Raw genomic sequence first — 21864 nt, forward strand, 5'->3', positions numbered from 1 at the left:
AGCTAACAGGAACAGAGAAGAGAGACAAATGGGTCTTTTTCAGATTGGCAAGCTGCAACTGATGGAGTTCCACAGGGAACAGTGTTGGGTCCTTGACTTTATACAATCCATATCAATGATCTGGATGTTGAGACTGAATGGATGGATGCTAAATTTGCAAAATAACACTGGAAAAAGAGTTGCCAAGTAACAATCTGAAAGGGGTTATAAATAGGTTGAGTGGGCAAAAAATTGGCAAATGATAAATGTGATGTTGGCCATTTTGACATGAAGAATAGTAAAGCAGTTTAATATTTAACTGGGGAGAGATTGAAGAACATAGTGAGGCAGAGGAGTCTGGGTGACCTGGGACATGAATCAGCTGAAGTAGTTTATGAAGAGAGGTTGAACAGGTTGGGCCTATGTCCACTGGAGTTTAGAAGCATGTGAAATGTTGAAGGGACTGGATAGGGAGAGTACCAACTGGATGTTTCCTCTTGTGAAAAGTTTAAAACTAGGAACATAGTTTCAGAAAAAGCAGTCTCCCTTTACGACAGAGATGTGGACCATAAGACTATCAGAAATAGGAACAAGAATAGGCCATTTGGCCCCTAGAGCCTGTTCCACCATTCAATAGGATCATGGCTGATCCAACATTCCTCTTTCCTGCCCTTTCCTCATAACCCTAATTCCCTGACTAATCAATATTCTATCGATCTCAGCCTTAAATATACACAAGGACCCTGCCCCCATAGCTCTCTGGGGGAAAGAGCTCCAAAGACCCTCAATGTTCTGAAAGAAGAAATTCCTCCTCATCTCAGTCTTCAATTGGTTCCCCTTTATTCTGAGACTGCGCTGTCTGGTCCTAAACTCTCCCATGAGGGAAAACATCCTCTCAGCGTTTACTCTGTCAAGCCCCTAAAGAATTCTTCTCTGAGGGTTGTTAGAGTGTGAAGTTCTCGTGCCCAGAAGATAATGGGAGCTGAGTCTACACGTTTATTCAAGGCTGAGTTTGATCGATTTTCAATATCGACAAAGACTCACTGGTTATGAGAGGCAGACAGAAATATGCAAACACTAAATCAGACATGATCGTATTGGATGGGAGAGCAGTGCCTTATAGCCAGCCCATCCTAGCTCCAACATCCTGTGCCTCATTTCTCTTCATTCTGTCTGCTCAAAGGGGAAACAGTCCCATCTTCTCCAATTTCTCCATGTAGCTCAAGTGTCCTCGGTGCCCTCACCTTGGCATTGTATCTGCACACACTAGTCAAACTGAGGCTTAATTCAGTGTTTTGTATTTTAAAAATATGACTTTTTATATATAAAAAAGACTGAGAGATGCTGAAGATACTAATCAGGTTTGGTGGCCATTGTGGAGAGAAATGCGAGTTAATTTTAGATTACTTACAATGTGGAAACAGGCCCTTCGGCCCAACAAGTCCACACCAACCCGCCGAAGCGCAACTCACTCAGACCCATTCCCCTACATTTACCCCAACACCTAACACTATGGGCGATTTAGCCTGGCCAATTCACCTAACCTGCACATTTTTAGACTGTGGGAGGAAACCGGAGCACCCGGAGGAAACCCACGCAGACACGGGGAGAATGTGCAAACTCCACACAGAGAGTCGCCTGAGTCGGGAATTGAACCCAGGTCTCTGGCGCTGTGAGGCAGCAGTGCTAACCACTCTGCCACCGTGCCACCCACAAATGACCTATCACCGTGAAGTAGTTCTGCTCTTATCTCCACGTGTCTGTTTTACCTCTCCACCTTTGTTACTTTCTGTTTCTCTTCTCAGGTTTGGTCAGCTGTCCACAAAAACTATCCATGGCAACGTTTCATTCCTCTGAATCCACTTCTGCTGCTTCCCTGTGGATTCTGACTGAAATTCAACTCTTTATGTTCCAGATCTGCCAATGCTATTGATCTCAAACACTTTGATTGCCTACATTGGCATGTGCACCCTCTTGGCTGCTTCTTCCAGTCGCATCAACCCACTGTATCACTTTTACTGCTCTTTCATTATGTCCTTCATCCCAGTTAGCATTTTAACAAGAAAACACTTCTCCGCTTCATGTGAAAAACTGTCCGTTTCAGCAGCTTATGGATCCCATCACAGCTCCAGGTCATTCTGCTCTTTTTCCTTTCTTCCAGAGTTTCTCTCACTACATTCGCTCTGTCTAGTCTTGACCTCCCCATCTTTGGTACTGAACAAAATGCTTCCAGCAAAGGCTTGGCTTTATCCCTTTTCGCTCCCATCTCAATGAATTTTGAACCTTACCTCACATTGCAATCTGTGTCCATCACCACCTCTTGTTGTATGTGTTCACCTTGGACCCTTCCTCCGAGTTACAGAATTGTCCTTCCACAGCGACCCTCCCCGAAAACCAGGGTGGGAAAAGGAATCTACCTTTACCTTTTGGAGAATGGCATTGTGATGTGTCTCCTTGTCTTCACAGCATGTTTTGAGGCTTACTATCAGATAGAGGAGCAGAACGGCTGCAACACTGGCTGCAAGGAGCAGTTCCTCCAGGCAGAAAGAAGACGGACACAGGTAACAGCTCCCACACGCTGTGTCTAACAGACAGACTGAGGTATAGCAAGGCCAGGCAGCAAAGCACATGTCAGGACAAAACACAGCTTCATAACCCAGTCCAACACTTGGCCCATCAGGTTTACCCCCAGCTCTTTCACAGAGTAATCCAATTAGTCCCACTCCCCCAGCAACCTGACTTCAGGAAAAACTAGCATTTCTTTTGACTGAAAGAACTGCGGCTGCTGTAAATCAGAAACAAAAGCAGAAGTTTCTGGAAAAGCTCAGCAGGTCTGTCAGTATCTATGCAGAGAAATCATTTTGGGTTGAGTGACCCTTCCTCAGAATTGACAGTAGCTCGGAAATTGTGCAGAAAATAGTGTTGGGGGAAGAGTGTAAGGAGTAAACGATAGGTGGGGATAGAGCCCAAAGAGAGAGAAGAACAGTTGGTCAGAGGGAGGAGTGGATGATGATCTGGCTGGGAGGTTGAGTCGTGTTAATGGAGACTGGCAGTGATTAACAATAGGTGGTGTGTAATGGCAGACTATGTGATACCAAATCCTGGTGTGTGAGGTAGGAGGCCAAGACATGAGAGAGATCAGGCTCTAAAATTATTCAACTTGATATTGAGTCCAGAAGCCCACAGAGTCTCCAAGCCACTCACAATGTGGTCTCCTCTACATTGGGGAAACAAAGCATGGACTGGGTGACCACTTCACAGCACACCTATGTTGTGCCCTCAAAAAAGACCCTGAGCTTCCTGTTGCCTGCCACTTTAACATAGCCCCCTGTTCCCTGGTCAGCATCTCTGTCTCATGCTTGCTGTAGTGCTCCAGATTTTGATTTTTGTTCTGGTTAAAGAACCTTCTGGCTGGTTATTCCTTTCCCATCATTCCAATTGCCTTTGTTATCTATGACAGCACACTTCACACAAGGTCCAGTGTGAGGAGTCACTCTGGCAGCTTTCTGATGCCCAGTACCTTGTCAGATATCTGAGCTGTCATGATCCACTCACTGTCTGTGTCAGCTGTTAGTTGTTGTATCAGGAATGAATTGATTGAAAGTTGAGATCTCCAAGTCTTGCTCCACAAGCTGTTTGTTACTAAAAAAATGGATTAAATGTTTGTACAAAGCCACATCCTGTATGAGGGCATTGTCCCCTGCTGGTCTTGGCCAGCTCCCTGCTTCCTGTGACTCAGGAGCTCAGACAGGAATGTTACAGAGTCTCAGCCCCTTCCCACCACCAGCAAGGCCATGCTAGGCTCTGATCTCCAGTGAGAGCTGCAGCAGACTGACTACTTCCTGAGCTCAAGTCCCGCTGTAGAGATTTGAACACAAAAACCCCCTTTGGATCATCCCTTCCATATCCTCTAACCCTCTATGATCTCTGCTCTCCTCTACTTCAGTCTCCTCCCTATCCCAGTTTGGATGACTCAGATAGCAGGAACTGAGCTCCATTCCTGAAGAAGGGGTCATGCCCAAAATGTCGATTCTCCTGCTTCTTGGATGCTGCCTGACCTGCTGCGCTTTTCCAGCAACACATTCTTCAGCTCTATAGCTCCAATGCCCAGGCTCCGGAATTCCCTCTCGACCTTTATCCTTTTACATCCTCCTTTGACCGAGCTTTCAATTAGAGATCTCCTCATGATACCTTGCACCAAACCACACTCACCCACAATTCCTGATCTTAGTGACCTGCCCTGACCCCTCATTCAGCAAATCCCTGCTTTCTTTCACAGTTCTGATTTTTGTTTTCAAATCCCTCTGTCACTTTGCCCCTTTCTATCCGTGAATCTCCTATAGCCCCACAACCCCTAAATTTCTTGATCATCCCCGGGTTTTATTGTGGCATCCCTCATAGCCATGTCTCCAGTTCTCCCGGTTTCAAACTCTCTAATTCTCTCACTGCAGAGAGCAAGTGGAAATCTGAAACCCTTTCCCATGTTAAAATAAAGCCATTGGTACTGGAGACCAATTAAAACAAATGACTCTGATGGAGGTTAATTGAAAATAGGAAGCTATGTCAGGCAGACTATTTGGAGAAAGGATTAGCCATGAAGCATTAAGTGCTAGTATAGGCTCAAGGGGCAGAATAGCTGCATCTTCCTCCACAGTTACCTCCCATTCTTTGTGTTTGAGGTCGGACAGTTAATGTTCAACTTCAGGTAGCACCACTGCTCAGACCGATGCTGTTTTAATCCAACATCTACAAACACAGTTTCTAACAAGGAGACCAGGCCACTGACTGGAAAGAGTTTAATTGCGTAGATCTAGCTCAGTACTACACAGTTATGGGGCTTCTGTAACATTGTCATGACATGAAGTTGGGAATAAACCTTTGCAAAGAAAGTTTCTCTCTCTCTGTCTCTCTCTGTCCCTTGCAGCATCTGACACCACCCCCTGAACCTTCCTCCATCTTCGACTATGTGTCGACTCTCTGCAGTGACATTGTCAGCTCAGCCCAGAGCTTCATCTCCTCCACTTGGACCTTCTACCTCCAGGCTGATGATGGCAAAGTTGTTGTCTTCCAGGTAACGCTGGCATACGATCTGTGTCTCTCCCTCTCTCAATGTTACTCAGCCTCTGTCATAAGATGCTGCCTCTCTGTCACTGTATATTTCTCTGTCACTGTATGCCTCTCTCTGTCACAAGGTGCTGTCTCTTCATCTCTTCATCTCTTCCTGCTTCTCGAAAACATCAAGGTCCTTCCTCACACAACTTCCAGAAACCACTCATGGTACCCCCTTCCCCCTCCGCCCCATCGCTCCTCCCTCCCTTCCTCAGCCTCCAGCCCCATCCCATTTCCCCTGCGACTGTGGTTGGGTGTAATATCCGATTTCGTTCCCAACAGGCTCACCCAGAGCTCGAACTGTCTGCTCCAGATTTACAGGCCGTGCAGTTTGATATGGGACAGGTCCCTTACGAGTGGAATCCTAGCGAGCACGAGAAGCTGATCCCACAGACAGGTGAGGCTGTGCAGACAAGCTTCTGTCTGAGAAGCAACAACCAATCACAGTCTTGTTGAAGGGTCAGAAACGCTGAGGTGGGGTTAAAGATTGAAGGAGCTCCTGTTTGACCAGCATCTGATCACAGGACATCCCCAAGCACCACGTGACCAATGAAACGCTTTTGAACTGTAGTCACTGTTAATTTGTAAAAGTAAAGGCTGCAGCTAGTTGGTACACAGCAGGATGGCTCAGACAAAGTGAAGGGAACAAGAATTGTACATGGCTGTGGGAGGAGATTGGCAATCTGTGACATCAGTTCACCACAGAATAATGTCCATGAGATCTTTACAGCCACCTGAGAGGGTAGACAGGGACACAGTTTAACACCTCATCCAAAAGACAGCACCTCCGACAGTGTGGCACTCCCTCAGCACTGACCCTCCGACATTGCGGCAATCCCTCAGCACTGACCCTCCGACAGTGCGGCGCTCCCTCAGCGCTGACACTCGGACAATGCGGCGCTCCCTCAGCACTGACCCTCCGACAGCGCAGCACTCCCTCAGCACTGACCCTCCGACATTGCGGCAATCCCTCAGCACTGACCCTCGGACAGCGCGGCACTCCCTCAGCACTGACCCTCCGACAGTGTGGCACTCCCTCAGCACTGACCCTCCGACAGTGTGGCACTCCCTCAGCACTGACCCTCCGACATTGCGGCAATCCCTCAGCACTGACCCTCCGACATTGCGGCACTCCCTCAGCACTGACCCTCCGACAGTGCGGCACTCCCTCAGTGCTGACCCTCCGACAGTGCGGCGCTCCCTCAGCGCTGACCCTCGGACAATGCGGCGCTCCCTCAGTACTGACCCTCGGACAGCGCAGCACTCCCTCAGCGCTGACCCTCGGACAGTGCGGTGCTCCCTCAGCGCTGACCCTCGGACAGTGCGGTGCTCCCTCAGCGCTGACCCTCGGACAGTGCGGTGCTCCCTCAGCGCTGACCCTTGGACAGTGCAGCACTCCCTCAGCACTGACCCTCCGACAGTGCAGCACAGGGAGTGTCAGTCTTGACAGTGAGCTCAATTCCCAGTTTGAGCCTAGAATTTACAAGCTTTCTGACAGACGGGAGTGAGATATCAGAAAAGACTGTGTGTGCCTGGCTCTTGGGAGTAGGGTGTTGGGTTGTGGGTGTGGTCACAGAGAGAAGGGTTTTAACTTCTGAATTAATTTGCATGAGGCAGACTCTCTCAGATTCGGGGAAACTGTTCACTGTGTGAAATGGGGGGAGTAAAGAGCGAGCAGACAGAGTTAAACAGAGTTGAGAACTCTGGTTCCCTTGCTATGTGGTATTCTGACCCTGATCTGGGCTTGGAATCCCTCTCAATATTTTCATTATGTGTGTAACTGACATCACTGACCCCCACTCGCACACCCCAGATACTAGCTACAGGTATTCTGCCAACCAGGAATGTTAACCCACATTCGGAATGTTCCTCATTCCTTACAGCTGTACGTCATGGTGCGGAGAAGAGAGTGAGTGCGAGACCAGACCCCGAGTTTAAACAGGCACCTGTACGTCAAGAGGGATCACCATCTCAACACGATTTCCTGGGCTGCATGTCACGGTATGAGAGATCACTGCAAGATGCAATGTTGCCAGGCAACTGCTTTAACTACATTCCTGACAAACCCAGACAGTAACATGTATCAAATATGGAGAACATGCACCCCCTCACCTCCCATCTCCACCTGGTCTGGTCCAGGCACCATAACAGAATTCCTTTGTCCATCTGTCTCCAGGCTCAAGGCCATTACTTGGGCATAGAGTCAGGGGATGTACAGCACGGAAGCAGACCCTTCAGTCCAACGCGTCCATACCGACCAGATATCCTAAATTAATCTAGTCCCATTTGCCAGCACTTGGCCCATATCCCTCTAAATCCTTCCTATTCAGATGCCTTTTAAATGTTGTAATCATACCAGCCTCCACCACTTCCTCTGGCAGCTCATTCCATACACGCACCACCCTCTGTGTGAAAAGGTTGCCCCTTGGGTCCCTTTTAAATTTTCTCCCCTCCCCTCCCCTTAAACCTATGCCTTCAAGTTCTGGACTCCCCCATCTCTGGGAAAAGACTTGTGCTCTAATTCGGGTGAACTGGAGCAATTGAACAGTCTCTCTTTGGCAATGGAGTGGCAAACAGGGGATGAACATTAGTCCCAGTTTATGGAGTACAGCAGGGATTTGTTCGGGAAAATTTGGAGAGATATCACTTCCAAATCACAGCCCACGGTGAGGGTGAGAGCTGACAACAGAGTCTCTAAATACCTCCCTGTCCCATCAGCTCCTGATCCTGGGCACATACAGTGTCCAAATGCCAAGGGAGTGTATGAGAGAGACACTAACAGCTTAAAGCCTGAATGTCTCCGTATGGAGTGTCATGAGGTTGGAGCACATCCCGAGGACCTGCTGATAGATGCACTAAGAGCCCCAAGTGATGTTCACCTCAATCCTTTTGGGAATTCCTGATGTTGTACCCGCTTACTTGGAGAGGTTTTTGTAAGATGTTCCTATTCAGAAACATCCTGGGAAAGATAAACATGGAAAACAGGGAGAACTAGCCATTTGGATACAGAACTGGCTTAAAGGTAGTGGCTTAGAGGGTGATAGTAGAGGATTGCTTTTCTCACTGGAGGCCTCTGACTAGCGGTGTACTGCAAGGATTGATGCTGAGTCAACAACCTTTCGTCATTTATATAAATGATTTGGATGTGAACATAGGAGGTATAGTTAGTAAGTTTGCAGATGACACCAAAATTGGAGGTGTAGTAGACAGTGAAGAAGGTTACCTCAGAGTACAACAGGATCTTGATCAGGTGGGCCAATGGGCCAAAGATTGGCAGATGAAGTTTAATTTCAATAACTGTGAGGTGCCACATTTTGCAAAGGCAAATCAGGGCAGAACTTATACAATTACTGGGAAGGTCGTGGGGAGTGTTGCTGAACAAAGAGACCTTGGAGTGCAGATTCATAGTTTTTTCAAAGCAGAGTTGCAGGTAGATAGGATAGTGAAGAAGGCATTTAGTATGTATACCTTTATTGGTCAGAACATTGAATATAGAAGTTGAGAGGTCATGTTGCAGCTGTACAGGACATTGGTTAGGCCACTTTTGGAATAATGTGTGCACTTCTGGTCTTCCTGTTTTAGGAAGACTGTTGTGAAACTTGTAAGAGTTCAGAAAAGATTTACAAGGATGTTGCTAGGGTTGGACAGTTTAAGCAATGGGGAGAGGCTGAATAGGCTGGGGCTGTTTTGCCTGGAGTGTCAGAGACTGACGGGCGACCTTATAGAGGTTTGTAAAATCATGAAGGTCATGGATAGGATAAATAGACAAAGTCTTTTTCCTGGGGTGGGGGAGTCCAGAGCTAGAGGCCATAGGTTTAGGGTGAGAGGGGAAATGTTTAAAAGGTACCTAAGGACAACTTTTTCATGCAGAGGGTGGTACGAGTATGGAATGAGCTGCCAGCGGAAGTGGTGGAGGCTGGTACAATTACAACATTTAAAAGGCATCTGGATGGATATATGAATAGGAAGGGTTTAGAGGGATATGGGCCAAATGCTAGCAAATGGAACTAGATTAGGTTAGGATATCTGGGTGGCATGGATGAGTTGGACCAAAGGATCTGTTTTCATTCTGTACATCTCTATGACTCTAAACAGCCATGAGGTGAAAGATATTCATTAAGTCACATAGAGAGCTTCCTGGTCTTCTTTCAAATTGTGGCCTTGGAATTTTTTAAAATATATTTAGAAGACAGACGTTACCCTGGGTTAAATGTTTAATCCGAAAATCAGCTCCTTGGACAGTGAGACGCTTACTCAGCACTGACCCTCTGTCAGTGTAGCACTCCCTCAGTACTGACCCTCTGTCAGTGCGGCACTCCTTCAGCACTGACCCTCTGACGGTGTGGCACTCCTTCAGCACTGACCCTCTGACGGTGTGGCACTCCTTCAGTACTGACCCTCTGTCAGTGCGGCACTCCCTCAGCACTGACCCTCTGACGGTGTGGCACTCCTTCAGCACTGACCCTCTGACGGTGTGGCACTCCTTCAGCACTGACCCTCTGACGGTGCAGCACTCCCTCAGCACTGACCCTCTGTCAGTGTGGCACTCCCTCAGCACTGACCCTCTGTCAGTGTGGCGCTCCCTCAGCACTGACCCTGAAACAGTGCGGCAGTCCCTCAGGTCTTGCTGGCACTGTCAGCTTGGAATACACAGTCCGGTCTCTAAAGTGAAGCTTTGGACACTCAGGCCTCTCTGAAATGTGTCATGTCTTTGTGACGGTGGATTGTTCAACTTTCAGCTGCTAATGGGCTGGAAGGTAGGTGGCTGTTGGCTCAGCTTTCCTGACCTGCTCTGTGTGTTGCTCCCCCAGGCGTTCGGGCCTACCCCGCTGGATCCTAGCTGCCTGCCTCATGCTGTCTATCCTGGTGATGCTGTGGCTGAGCTGTGCCAGTTTAGTAACTGCTCCTGAGCAACATGTGAAATCCCAGGTGAGTTCCATGGCATTCACAGTCGATGGGCCAAAGGTTCTATCCTATGCTGAATGATTTTGTGACCCAGTGCAAAAACCAGCCCTGTGGCTCACCCATGTCATGTTGGTGTTTGTGCTTCATTCAATTCTCCTCCAACCTTCCTTATCTCCTGTTATAACCCTGTCCTATTTCCATGCATTAGTTTATCCAGATTCCTTACAAATAAAATCTCCTCTGTTACCTTCACCACTCCCTTTGGGAGTTCCACATTCACACCATTCTCTGGGTAAGGATGTTTCTTATGAATTCTCAATCCGTTTTCTCCAGGACATCCTTTACATTTATGGTGCCTATTTTTGGTATCCTCACTAATGGAAACGTCTTTGTGAATATTATTGTGTGGAGTTAATTCATACCCAAAATATTTCTGCCACATCACCCTTCAGTCATCTCTTTCTTGGTTGATATGTTTTGTCAGGTCTGCTATTGGCTGTATCAGTCATCATGATATCACTTTTATCACCTGGGGACTCAAACTGTTCACAGAAAGAAAGGAATTACATCTCTGTACTTGGATTGTTTATTGGGAATTCGAGCTGATCACTCATTCAACACAATCATTCTGTTCTGGGAGACACTGGGTATATTTTACAATTTACTCAACTTTTTTTTAAATAGTTTATGGACTGATGTGAGTATTGATTGAAAGACAAACCCCAGAATGTTGCAGTTCTAAAACATCAATTCAGTTAAGATAATGTTAAAGAAAGTTAACTCCAAACTTACCCCGGCAGTGTTTAATGTAGACAGTGTGAAGGAAAGCTTTATTTTGAGTTTAAAAGTGTAGAGAAAGATTTACGTTGTTCAAAGACAAGGGTGAGTTCCACTTTGTTTAAAAGCGTAGGGATGTTTTACTCTGTGTCTAACCAGTGCTGTCCCTGCTCTGGTAATGTTTGGTACCAAATGTTTCGAGGAAACTTTGCTTTCAGTTTAAACAGTAAAGAGAGCATTTTTCTGTAACTAATCTCATACTGTATCAATCCTGGGATTGTTTGGTGGGTACTGCATTAAGGAAGCTTTACATTGGATAAAGAGTAAAGTAAGCTTTACTCTATATCTAACCCTGTGCTTTCTGTGTTCTCGGAGTGCTTGATGGGAAAAGTGACAAGGAATCTTTACTTTCAGTTTAAAAGAGGAGAGGGAGCTTTAATTTCATTTGAAAGAGTAGAGGTTTGAAAGAGTAGAGGATGTTTTACTCTGCATCTAACCCTGTGCTGTTCATCTCCTGAGTGTTTGTTGAAGACACGGTAGAGAAAGCTTTATTTTCAACTGAAAAGTTTAGAGAGAGCTAACCATCTAACCCAGTGCTGTCTCTATCCCTGGAAGTGTTTGATGGGGGACAGTGTAGAGAGAGCTTTACTTTGTATCTAACCCCATGCAGTCCCTGTCCTGGGAGTGTTTGATAGGGGAAAGTGTAGAGGGAGCTTTACTCTGTATCTAAGCCCATGTTGTCCCTGTCCTGGGAGTGTTTGATGGAGACAGTATAGAGGGAGCTTTACTCTGTATGTAACCCCGTGCTGTCCCTGTCCTGGGGGTGTTTGATGGGATACTGTCATTTCTCACTGTGAGTGATTTGTCTTTTTTTTTTCTCTCTTTCTCTGTCTGTCTGTCTGTCTGTCTCTCTCTCTCTATCTCACCCTAATTTGTAGCCTCTGAGCATTAACGGTGATCAAGATGGGATGGAGAAGACTCCCTCATATGGATTGACTCCCCTCATCACCATGTCTCTCAGGGAGCAGGAGGAGGAGAATGTGGGACCTCTGCCTGTGAAAGTGGATCTGAGTAACACCCTCATCTAGAATTTTCCGTCTCCCAGTTTAAAGAGACAGTTCCATCTTGCTTGCTTATATTTCCAAACAAAATTGACTCATTGAACCCTGCCCTCCACTTCCCTTTTTATTATAAACTCATTCGGGACTGGTGGCCAGTGAAAGAAAGCCCTGGATTACACCTTATAGAATCAAGACATAGAGAATCTCTGGACGCTACATTAAAATGTACTGGCCCAGTATCTCAAATTCCTTCTTTGTTAAATTGAGGTCTAAAGGAAAAGTGTGCAAGTTTCTGGGACATTCAGATTCCCTGGATCATACTGTGACTTGACTCCTTGTTCTCATTCTTTGGGACCCTGTTACAGAACCCCTTACTTGATCTTTGGTCCTTGCGACTGTGATAGTGAATTTTAGAGAAGGATGATCTGAGTACAGTTTCTTTCTGTTAGAGAGTGAGGGATTTGTGGGCTAGAGGCAATTGGTTTCTGATGGAACAAATAATTCTGATCAAATAGGTAACAGTTAGGACCATATACCATGTGCTGAAATGAAACGTTTTGTGCAGTGCTGACCTTGGGTGCACCAATTCCACCACAGGCATGAGTTTCACATGGAAATGCTACGGTTTATCCATCCATCATCAACTCTTCTAGGACTAGCCGGGGTTGAGTTTGGGATTGGCTGGGCCTGAAAGTGGGAGGGAGATGCTTTGGGCCATTGAGTGACCAACATCAATTGACAGAGTTGGGGTCTTGCTCCATCAGTGGGTAAATTGACAGAAATTTGATTTGATTTTAATATTGTCGCATAATATAGTGAAAGGTAGAGTTCTGCGTGCTTTCCAGGCAAATCATACTTTACATAATTACTTCATGGTAATAGAACAGAATGCAGAATATAGTATTACAGCTATAGAGGAGATACAGAGAAAGAGCAACTCTAATATATGAGATCTGTTCAAAAGTCTAGGAAGACCAAGGAAGAAGCTATTCTTAAATCTGTTGGTATGTGTTTTCAAACTTTTGTATCTTCAGGCCAATGGAAGAGGCTGTAGGAGAGTATAACTGGGGTGGGATGGGTCTGTGATGATGTTGGCTGTTCTCCTGAGGCAGCAGGAAGGGTAAACAGAGTCAGTGGATGGGAGGCTGGTTTGTGTGATAGACTGGCCTGTGTTCACAACTCTCTGCATTTTCTTGTGGCCTTGGGCAGAGCAGTTGCCATACCAAGTTGTGATGCCTCTCTCCAACTCCTATCCAGAAGAAAAAGAAGATTTTTAACAACAGCAAAAATTGCTGGAAAATCTCAGAGGTCTGGCAGCCTCGGTGGAGAGGAATCAGAGTTAATGTTTTTGGTCCAGTGACCCTTCTTCAGAACAGGAGCCGAAAGGTTAACTCTGATTTCTCTCCACAGATGCTGCCAGACGAGTTGAGATTTTCCAGCAATTTCTGTTTTTGATTCGGATTTCCAGCATTTGTGGTTGTTTTGGGTTTTTTTAATAGAAGATTTTTAAATTTGATTCAGGTGTCCTTTGTGATACATTTTGGAAGGTGGTGGGAAGGGGTCTTATGGAGAGAGAGAGAGAGAGAGAGAGAGTTGAGTAGTTATCCTGAGTCAATTCACACTGTTGTCCTCAGGAAGCTGTAATGTCTATATCCTTAATAACGCTCAGACAATAACGCTCCACTAGCGGCTGAATAATGGAAAGGGCCTGAGGGGGTTTGACTCTTGAATAGAGATGTCATGAGTTACATGCATGGGTTTTAAATTGTGTTAGGACTGGGGAATAAATTGCCTTTTAGGATGGACTGTGAACGGGGTGGGGCGGAGCTGGTGGGGGAGTTGGGTGGAAGGGGAAGTTGGGAGAGGAACCGGCCCTAGTTCCTTCTGGCACTTGACAATGGGGAATTCTCTTCCATTTCAGTTCGAACATGTAAAGGTCAGATCAATTGGCCTTCCTGCTAACCAGGAAGTGTTTCATTGTGTTCTGTCCTGACTTTGCACGTGATTCCTTTTGTATTTTATCCAAAAATGACAGGATTGCTGGTCGATCAAGGGAGAAGCTGGAATGAAATGGAACCTTCTGATTGACAGTTCCTGTGAGTGATAGACATGTCCTGAGTGTCCTGAGCAAGGTTAGATCTCATGGAATACAGGGAGAACTAGCCATTTAGATACAGAACTGGCTCAAAGGTAGAAGACAGAGGGTGGTGGTGGAGGGTTGTTTTACAGACTGGAGGCCTGTGACCAGTGGAGTGCCACAGGGATCAGTGCTGGGTCCTCTACTTTTCATCATTTATATAAATGATTTGGATGTGAGCATAAGAGGGATAGTTAGTAAGTTTGCAGATGACACCAAAATTGGAGGTGCTGTGGACAGCGAAGGAGGTTACCTCAGATCACAACGGGATCTTGATCAGATGGGCCAATGGGTTGAGAAGTGGCAGATGGAGTTTAATTTAGATAAATGCGAAGTGCTGCACTTTGGGAAAGCAAATCTTAGCTGGACTTATACACTTAATGGTAGGGTCCTAGGGAGTGTTGCTGAACAAAGAGACCTTGGAGTGCAGGTTCATAGCTCCTTGAAAGTGGAGTTGCAGGTAGATAGGATAATGAAGAAGGCGTTTGGTATGCTTTGGTCAGAGTATTGAGTACAGGAGTTGGGAGGTCATGTTGCTGCTGTACAGGACATTGGTTAGGCCACTTTTGGAATATTGTGTACAGTTCTGGTCTCCTTCTTATCAGAAGGATGGTGTGAAACTTGAAAGGGTTCAGAAAAGATTTACAAGGATGTTGCCAGGGTTGGAGGTTTTGAATTATAGGGACAGGTTGAATAAGCTCGAGCTGTTTTCCCTGGAGCATTGGAGGTTGAGGGGTGACCTGATAGAGGTTTATACAATCATGGGGGGCATGGATAGGATAAATAAACAAAGTCTCTTCCCTAGTAAGGGGGAGTCCAGAACTAGAGGGCATAGGTTTAGTGTGAGAGGGGAAAGATATGAGGGGCAACTTTTTCACGCAGAGGGTGGTACATGTATGGAAAAGCTGCCAGAGGAAATGGTAGAGGCTAGTAGGATTGTAACATTTAATAGGCATCTGGATGGGTATATGAATTGGAAGGGTTTGGAGGGATATGGGCAGGGTGCTAGCAGGTGGGGCTAGATTGGGTTGGGATATCTGGTCAGCATGGACAAATTGGTATGTTTCCGTGCTGTACATCTCTGAGTCTTTCCGTCCCTCCTGTGAATTGTGTCCTGCCTCTGTTTAATCCCATTTTCCAAGAGCATTTATTGATAATTCCTGAGCATGCAGTACTCATTTCTTGATATGTCAGGAAGGCAGGGGCTGATGTTACCTTAGAATTTCCAAAGGAGGGAAAATCACAAAATGGGACCACTGTGCGAGTGTAAGCAAGCTGTTTGACTATGGCAGGCATTGCTTTTGATCCCGTGTCTGTGATAGATGGAGTTAAGTGGCTGATTTGCTGTAATCTCATTGAATGGCCAAATAAAAGCAGCAAGGTCTCCTAATATTCCCACATCCTCAATCTCTTGTGTCCATGTGTACACATCCCACTGTGATCAGGCTAAGAATACAGATTCCCATCTGCATTGATCAAATACACCAACAAACCAGCAAAGGCCAGAACAGAACCAGAGAACATTCCATCTGTGAAACACAGCATCTCACAAGGCATGGTGCACTCCTTGATGTGCAATATAACATTTACAAAGTATTAGCTAATAATCCCATTGTCCTCCAAGTGGCTTGGGTTTCATTCAACATATATTTACATTTATTGTGAAGTTTCTGAGCCCCCTGGAGTTTACTTGGTCACTCACTCTGTCTTTAACTCTGTCTTTCTTGTGATCTCTCTCTCTCTGCCACTACCTTAGTCTCTGTCACACTCTGTCACAGGAACATTGTTAAATAATGTTAATAGCAAGTGAAATAAGTCAATGTTGAATCAGATGACAAAAGCTTAGCCAAAAAAAAATTAAGGAGTGTCTTAAAGGTGGAAGGAAATATACTGTAGAGAACTGGAGAGGTTTAATGAGGGAATATCGGAGCTGATCTTCCAGGGAGCTCAAGGCCTGGTCCTCCAGAGGGGACCTGTTGAAAGTCAAGGCTGAGAATTTTAAAGTGACCTGTTGCAGGCCTGGATTAGGAAGCTATATTCACACTTTCTCACCAATTGCATTGTTTCCTTCTCTTTGTTTCTTTTTAATTTCTCTTGCTGTCTATGTGCCTGTTTCTCCATCTCACTCATTCATCCCATTTTCTGTCTCCTCTCACTCTTACACGCTATCCCTTTCTCTTATCCATTTTTATAATCTAGTTTGTTCTCACACACACACACTCTCTCTCTCTCTCATTGTCTGCTTCTCTTTCGGTTTACTGGATTGAAATGCTTAAAAAGTGCTTAATGGTTGAATTTACGATGTAGATTTATCTTGCTGCCTTCACAGGAGTGGAGTAAAATAGATAGAAGGAGAACGCTGAGGAAATTAAAATGCTCCAGAGGAGCAGGTGACCAACACTGGGGTGATTTCCACCTGTCAGGCCTGACTCTGCTGATTGACAGAGTGATTTGTCAAAACCCCGTTATCATTGTAGCATGTGATTGGATAATAGAAGTTAATTAGATAGATTATAGTCTCTAATTTATGAAAATGTTCAGTTAGATCCTGGTCATGATACCCAGAGATGACACATTTTCACTTGAGAAAGCCAAGAAATGGCAGATGGAGTTCAACCTGGATTAATGCTAAGTGATGAAAGTTGGAAGGTCTAACTCGAATGCTGAATATAGGATTAAAGACAGGATTCTTGGCAGTGTGGAGGAACAGAGGGATCTGGGTGTGCAAGTACATAGATCCCTCAAATAAGAAAGCATTTGGTGTTTTGGCTTTCATTAACAGGGGGATCGGGTTTAAGAGCCGCGAGGTTTTGCTGCAGCTCTACAAGTCCCTGGTGAGACCACACTTGGAATATTGTATCCAGTTCTGGTCGCCCGACTATAGGAAAGATACAGAAGCTTTGGAGAGGGTGCAAAGAAGGTTTACCAGGATGCTGCCTGGACTGGAGGGCTTGCCTTATGAAGAAAGGTTGAATAAGCTTGGACTTTTCTCTCTGGAGAGAAGGAGGAAGAGAGGAGACCTGATCAAGGTATACAAGATAATGAGAAGAATAGACAGAATCAATAGCCAGAGACTTTTCCCCAGGGCGGGGTTGATTGGGAAGAGAAGTCATAATTTGAAGATATTAGGGGGAAGGTATAAAGGAGACGTCAGAGGTAGGTTCTTTATGCAGAGAGTTGTGAATGTATGGAACACATTGCTAGCTGTGGTGGTGGAAGTAGAGTCATTGGGGACATTTAAGCGACTGCTGGACATGCACATGGATAGCAGTGAGTTGAAGGGTGCGTAGATTAAGTTACTATATTTGACATTAGGATTAAACATCGGCACAAGATCGTGGGCCAAAGGGCCTGTGCTGTGCTGTACTTTTCTATGTTCTATGTTTTAAGAGTGCTCTGACCATTATGTTGGGCATTGACCACACGCCAGAAGGACCCTGTCACACTCTGGGTGACACCAAAGATATATTGGTCTCGTTTACATACCAATAACTGTTTCCCACTGTGGTCTTGAAATGTTTGTGCCTAAGGGATAGGGTAATGTAATGGCTATGTTACTGGACTAGCAATTCAGAGGCCTTGCCTGATGACAAAATACAAGAGTTCAAACCCCAACAAGCAATGTATTGAATAATTATTTGGTTAATTAAATAAATCTGGAATTAAAATATTGCCATTAGTAATGGCACCCACCAAAATGTTGTTGTAAAAATCATCAGGTTCATTAATGTTCTCAAGGGATGATAAACTGCCTGATTCTGAAATGACCCAGCAGGATACTCCATTGGGTTTGAGAGATGCTTTGTGATAGAATTAATTAGGGATGGGTATTAAATTCTGGCCCAACCAGTGACACCCACATCCCATAAACACATGAAAGAAAATCCCAGTCACTCCAATGCCTGTGGCCCCACTTCAGGGCTCGGTAAACAAGGGGTTTATTGATAGTAGACCAGGACAGAGAGATGCTGTATCAGTGACCGTGGGAGCTGAGTGGGGAGAGAATGGGTTGGCTGTGCTGATAGCAGCCTGTCTCATGGCAGGACAAGGATGTGGGATGGATAAAAACCAAGGAAGCTTGGAATGAGGCTGTAAAGTTATTCACCTTGCTATTGGGTCCAGAAGGCTGTAGGGTTTCCAAGCAGAAAATGTGATGCTGTTTTTAGATTAGATTAGATTAGATTTACAGTGTGGAAACAGGCCCTTCGGCCCAACAAGTCCACACCGACCCGCCGAAGCGCAGCCCACCCATTCCCCTACATTTACCCCTTACCTAACACTACGGGCAATTTAGCATGGCCAATTCACCTGACCCTGCACATCTTTGGCTGTTCTTCCAGCTTGTGGTGAGGCTCGCTGGAGCACTGCAGCAGGCCCAAGATAGAGATGTTGCCATGGGAACAAAATGTGTTGAAGTGGCTGGCAATTAGAAGCTTGGTCTTTTTGCAGACAGAATGTTGGTGTTCTGTAAAGTGGTCACCCAGTCTGCGTTTGTCTCCCCAGTGTAGAGGACTCCACATTGTGAGCAGGGAATACAGTAGACTAGATTGAGTGAAGTGCAGGTAAATCACTGTTTCACCTGGAAGGTGTGTCTGGGACCTTGGGTGAAGATGAGGGAGGAGTTAGAAGTGTTACACCTTTTTTGCAATGTGTTGGGGGTGTGGAGGGGTGTTGGCAAGGGAGGAGGAGTGGACCTGAGTGTCTGGAGGGAATAGAGCTTTGGGGGTCACTGGCTGGGCCAGCATTTACTGCCTGTCTCTAGTTGCCCCTTGAGAAGGTGGGGGTGAGCTGCCTTCCTGAACCGCTGCAGTCCATGTGCTGTCTGATGACCCACAATGCCTTTAGGGAGGAAATGGCAGGATTTTGACCAGGCAACAGTGAAGGAACAGTGATATGTTTCCAAGTCAGGATGGGGAGTGGCTTGGAGGGGAACTTGCAGGGGTGGTGTTTCTGTACCCTCGTCCTTCTGGATGGTGAAGGTGGCAGATTTGGGAAAATGCTGTCAGAGGAGTTTTGAAGACTTAAGGCACAGTGCAAAAGTGTGGTGCTGGACAAGCACAGCAACCGAGGAACAGGAGAGTCGACATTTCGAGCATAAGCCCTTCCTTTTAGATCCGGGAGCATAGCCCAATCCGAGATTTTTGATACATTAGGGAGAAATCCTTTTCAAAGAGCAGTTTCTGGAAGTTTTAACTCCTGCTGCAGTAAAGTTAATTACTTGCTTTGTTAGTCAAGGGGAATGCTTTCTGTGGGGAAGGGTGTACAGCATGAGGATGAGACTTTTGGATTTGGATCCTGAGTTCTACGCCTGTTGGGAGCTCCTTCCCCAGACTGGTCACATGTTGGAGCCAAAGATGTGAAGCTGAACTCTGACACTAACCTGGGCCGTGACATTTGAGCTTCTGAATTTCAATAGCACACTCATTGGCTGAATCCAGTGTAACAGTTCTTTAAAACTGACACATTCTAACCAATGTGCTCTTTCTCAGAACTGAAATGCTCTGGACTTAAACATGATGTTGGAAAATATAAGAGTGCAGGAAGATAGTGGAGCCTGCTGTGGATATCATTAAATTTTATACTTTCCCTTTTGTTTGTCTGTGGGAGGAGGTGTTTAATTGGGGGAATTTTCATCTGACCAAAGCTGGGTCTATGTTGAATTCAGTGTAATTAATCAGTCCTGTAGTGAGGGGTGGCTATGCACAGGGAGCCACACAGACCTGAGGTGTGGGGTCAGTCTCTGTTTGCTGAGGAATGGCCTCCTTTGATCCTTTCACAATTTTCCCATTGCATTCTCATGATGGAGCTATGGGAGGAAATCCACAGCTTCACATCCCTTTTAAAGGGTTACCCCTCCTTGTGTGTCTGTCTGTGTGTGTCTATCTGTGTCTGACTGTGTGTGCACGTGTCTCTGTGTGTCTGTGGGGTGAGTCTCAGGTGGGCCCGGTCTCCTGGAATTTGACCCAGTTCTATCCGTTGAGTGAAGAAGGTCCTCATATGGACTTTGTCACAAACTGAGGCAATGACCAAGTCTCAGACACTGTCCCCTAAGGCAGATTTCACCTGTGCTACTGCTCATGAGGACATGCCTGCTACCCACTCTGCGCCCTGCCAGCCTCTGTGCCCATGTGTCATACAACTATGTAGACAGCTATTTGACTGTGGGCAGCATCACAATTGAGATCAATCCATGTTTTTTTATGAAATGCAGACAGGTGGAGTGGTTGGGTGCTGTTGTTCACTTTCTGAACTGTGAAGGTCAGGGGCCAATTGCAAAGCCCACTGCTTTACTCCAGTGTCAAGGGGATGGACTCAGATTAAAGTTGAACCCCTGGGTTTAAATTATCCTCAGGGGTCTTTTCCCCAGGATAGGGGAGTCCAGAACTAGAGGGCATAGGTTTAAGGTGAGAGGGGAATGATATAAAAGGCACTTAAAGGGGTAACTTTTTCATGCAGAGGGTGGTGTGTGTATGGAATGAGCTGCATGTACAATTGCAACATTTAAAAGGCATCTATATGGATACATGAATAAGAATGGTTTAGAGGGATATGGACCAAATGCTGGCAAATGGAACTAGATTAATTTAGGTTATCTGGTTGGCATGGATGAGTTGGACCAAAGGATCTGTTTCTGTGCTGTACAGCTCTAACTCTTTGGCTATGACTAAGACCCTAACGTTGACCAGGACTGGAGCCTGATCCAGGAGTCAGGCCCATTGTCCAGGATGTAACTGACCCCTCCTGAGCTCAGCCCTGCCTTTCAGTGGAATTTCCAGTTAAATATACTTTTTTTATATGTATTGTGGGTGAGGATGTTAAATAAAACATCATTGAACTTTATCATTCCCCAATTGTTCCTCATCGACCTGACCCGCTTCCAAGAGTAACCTTTCCTCAAAGCTAGCCCCAGCTGAGACTCTAGGGGGTTGGGGGGAGGGGGGGATAGATGAGAAAAGGTGGATAGAGAGTGGCCAGTTGCTGATGGTTTAGACAGCCTTGCTTTTCAGTTTTTCAGGGATGGCTCCCTGTGGAATATTCACAACTCACCCCCACCCCCCCGCCCCCCCCCCCCACCACCACCACCACCACACACACCCCCCCCCCCCCCCCGCCCCACCACCCCAGCTCCTGCCTCCTACTCTTACTTATCCCTCCGATCCTTGAGAAACTGTTCCATTTTAGCAGCTAATGTCCACAGTCCCCTGCTGTCCCAGACCAGCACAGTTTACTCCTTCAATCTGTAATGATTTGGAGATGCCGGTATTGGGCTGGGGTGAACAAAGTTTAAAAATCACACAGCACCAGGTTATAGTCCAACAAGTTTATTTGGAAGCTTTCGAAGCACTGATCCTTCATCCACAACCACCTGATAAAGGAGTAGTGCTCTAAACGTTAGTGCTTCCAAATAAACCTGTTGGACTATAACCTGGTGCTGTGTGATTTTTAACTCAATCTGTAACGGCCTCACAGTTGGGTAATGGGGTGACCCTAAACTGTACCATGATCTGCAGCAGGCTTGCTTTCTCACTGAGAATGAAACAAATTGTTTTAGTTCCAACCCATCAGCATCTCTTTTCACCTTCCTCGTTATGTACTTATTGTACTTGCCTGAAATGTATCTCTGCTATTCCCATCAAATATTTTCTGTGTGGGAGTGAGTCCCAAATTCTCACCCATGTCTGCATTAAGAGCTTATTCCTCAATTCCTCATTGGATTAATTAGTGATTGTCTCATGTTTATTTCCCAGTTCTGGTGTCTCTCATATTCTCTATGGCTGCCTTCTCAAAAGGCCTTTTAAAAACCTCCATCAGGTCACCTCTCATCCTCTTAATTTTGTAGGAAAGTTGCCCTATCCATTTTAGGCCCTCAATAGTTATAACCCTTCAGTCTGGTAT

The 21864-nt window shown here is 45.9% G+C and overlaps 1 protein-coding gene across 3 annotated transcripts in view; it reads left to right on the forward strand.

The window, feature by feature from the left end:
* tmem59l (transmembrane protein 59-like) overlaps positions 1–21864 on the forward strand; it is a 48745-nt gene that overhangs the window by 11074 nt on the left and 15807 nt on the right. For 2 of the 3 annotated variants that reach the window (XM_072594437.1, XM_072594435.1), the window contains exons 3-7: positions 2446–2540; positions 4904–5050; positions 5371–5485; positions 6972–7089; positions 9900–10017. In XM_072594437.1, the coding sequence (XP_072450538.1) occupies positions 2446–2540; positions 4904–5050; positions 5371–5485; positions 6972–7089; positions 9900–10017 (593 nt within the window). Of the gene's footprint in view, positions 1–2445; positions 2541–4903; positions 5051–5370; positions 5486–6971; positions 7090–9899; positions 10018–11708; positions 15369–21864 lie in introns of those variants that run through there. The other variant, XM_072594436.1, reaches the window with a different exon arrangement.

This window comes from Chiloscyllium punctatum, chromosome 24, assembly GCF_047496795.1.
Source record: "Chiloscyllium punctatum isolate Juve2018m chromosome 24, sChiPun1.3, whole genome shotgun sequence".
Taxonomy (NCBI): domain Eukaryota; kingdom Metazoa; phylum Chordata; class Chondrichthyes; order Orectolobiformes; family Hemiscylliidae; genus Chiloscyllium; species Chiloscyllium punctatum.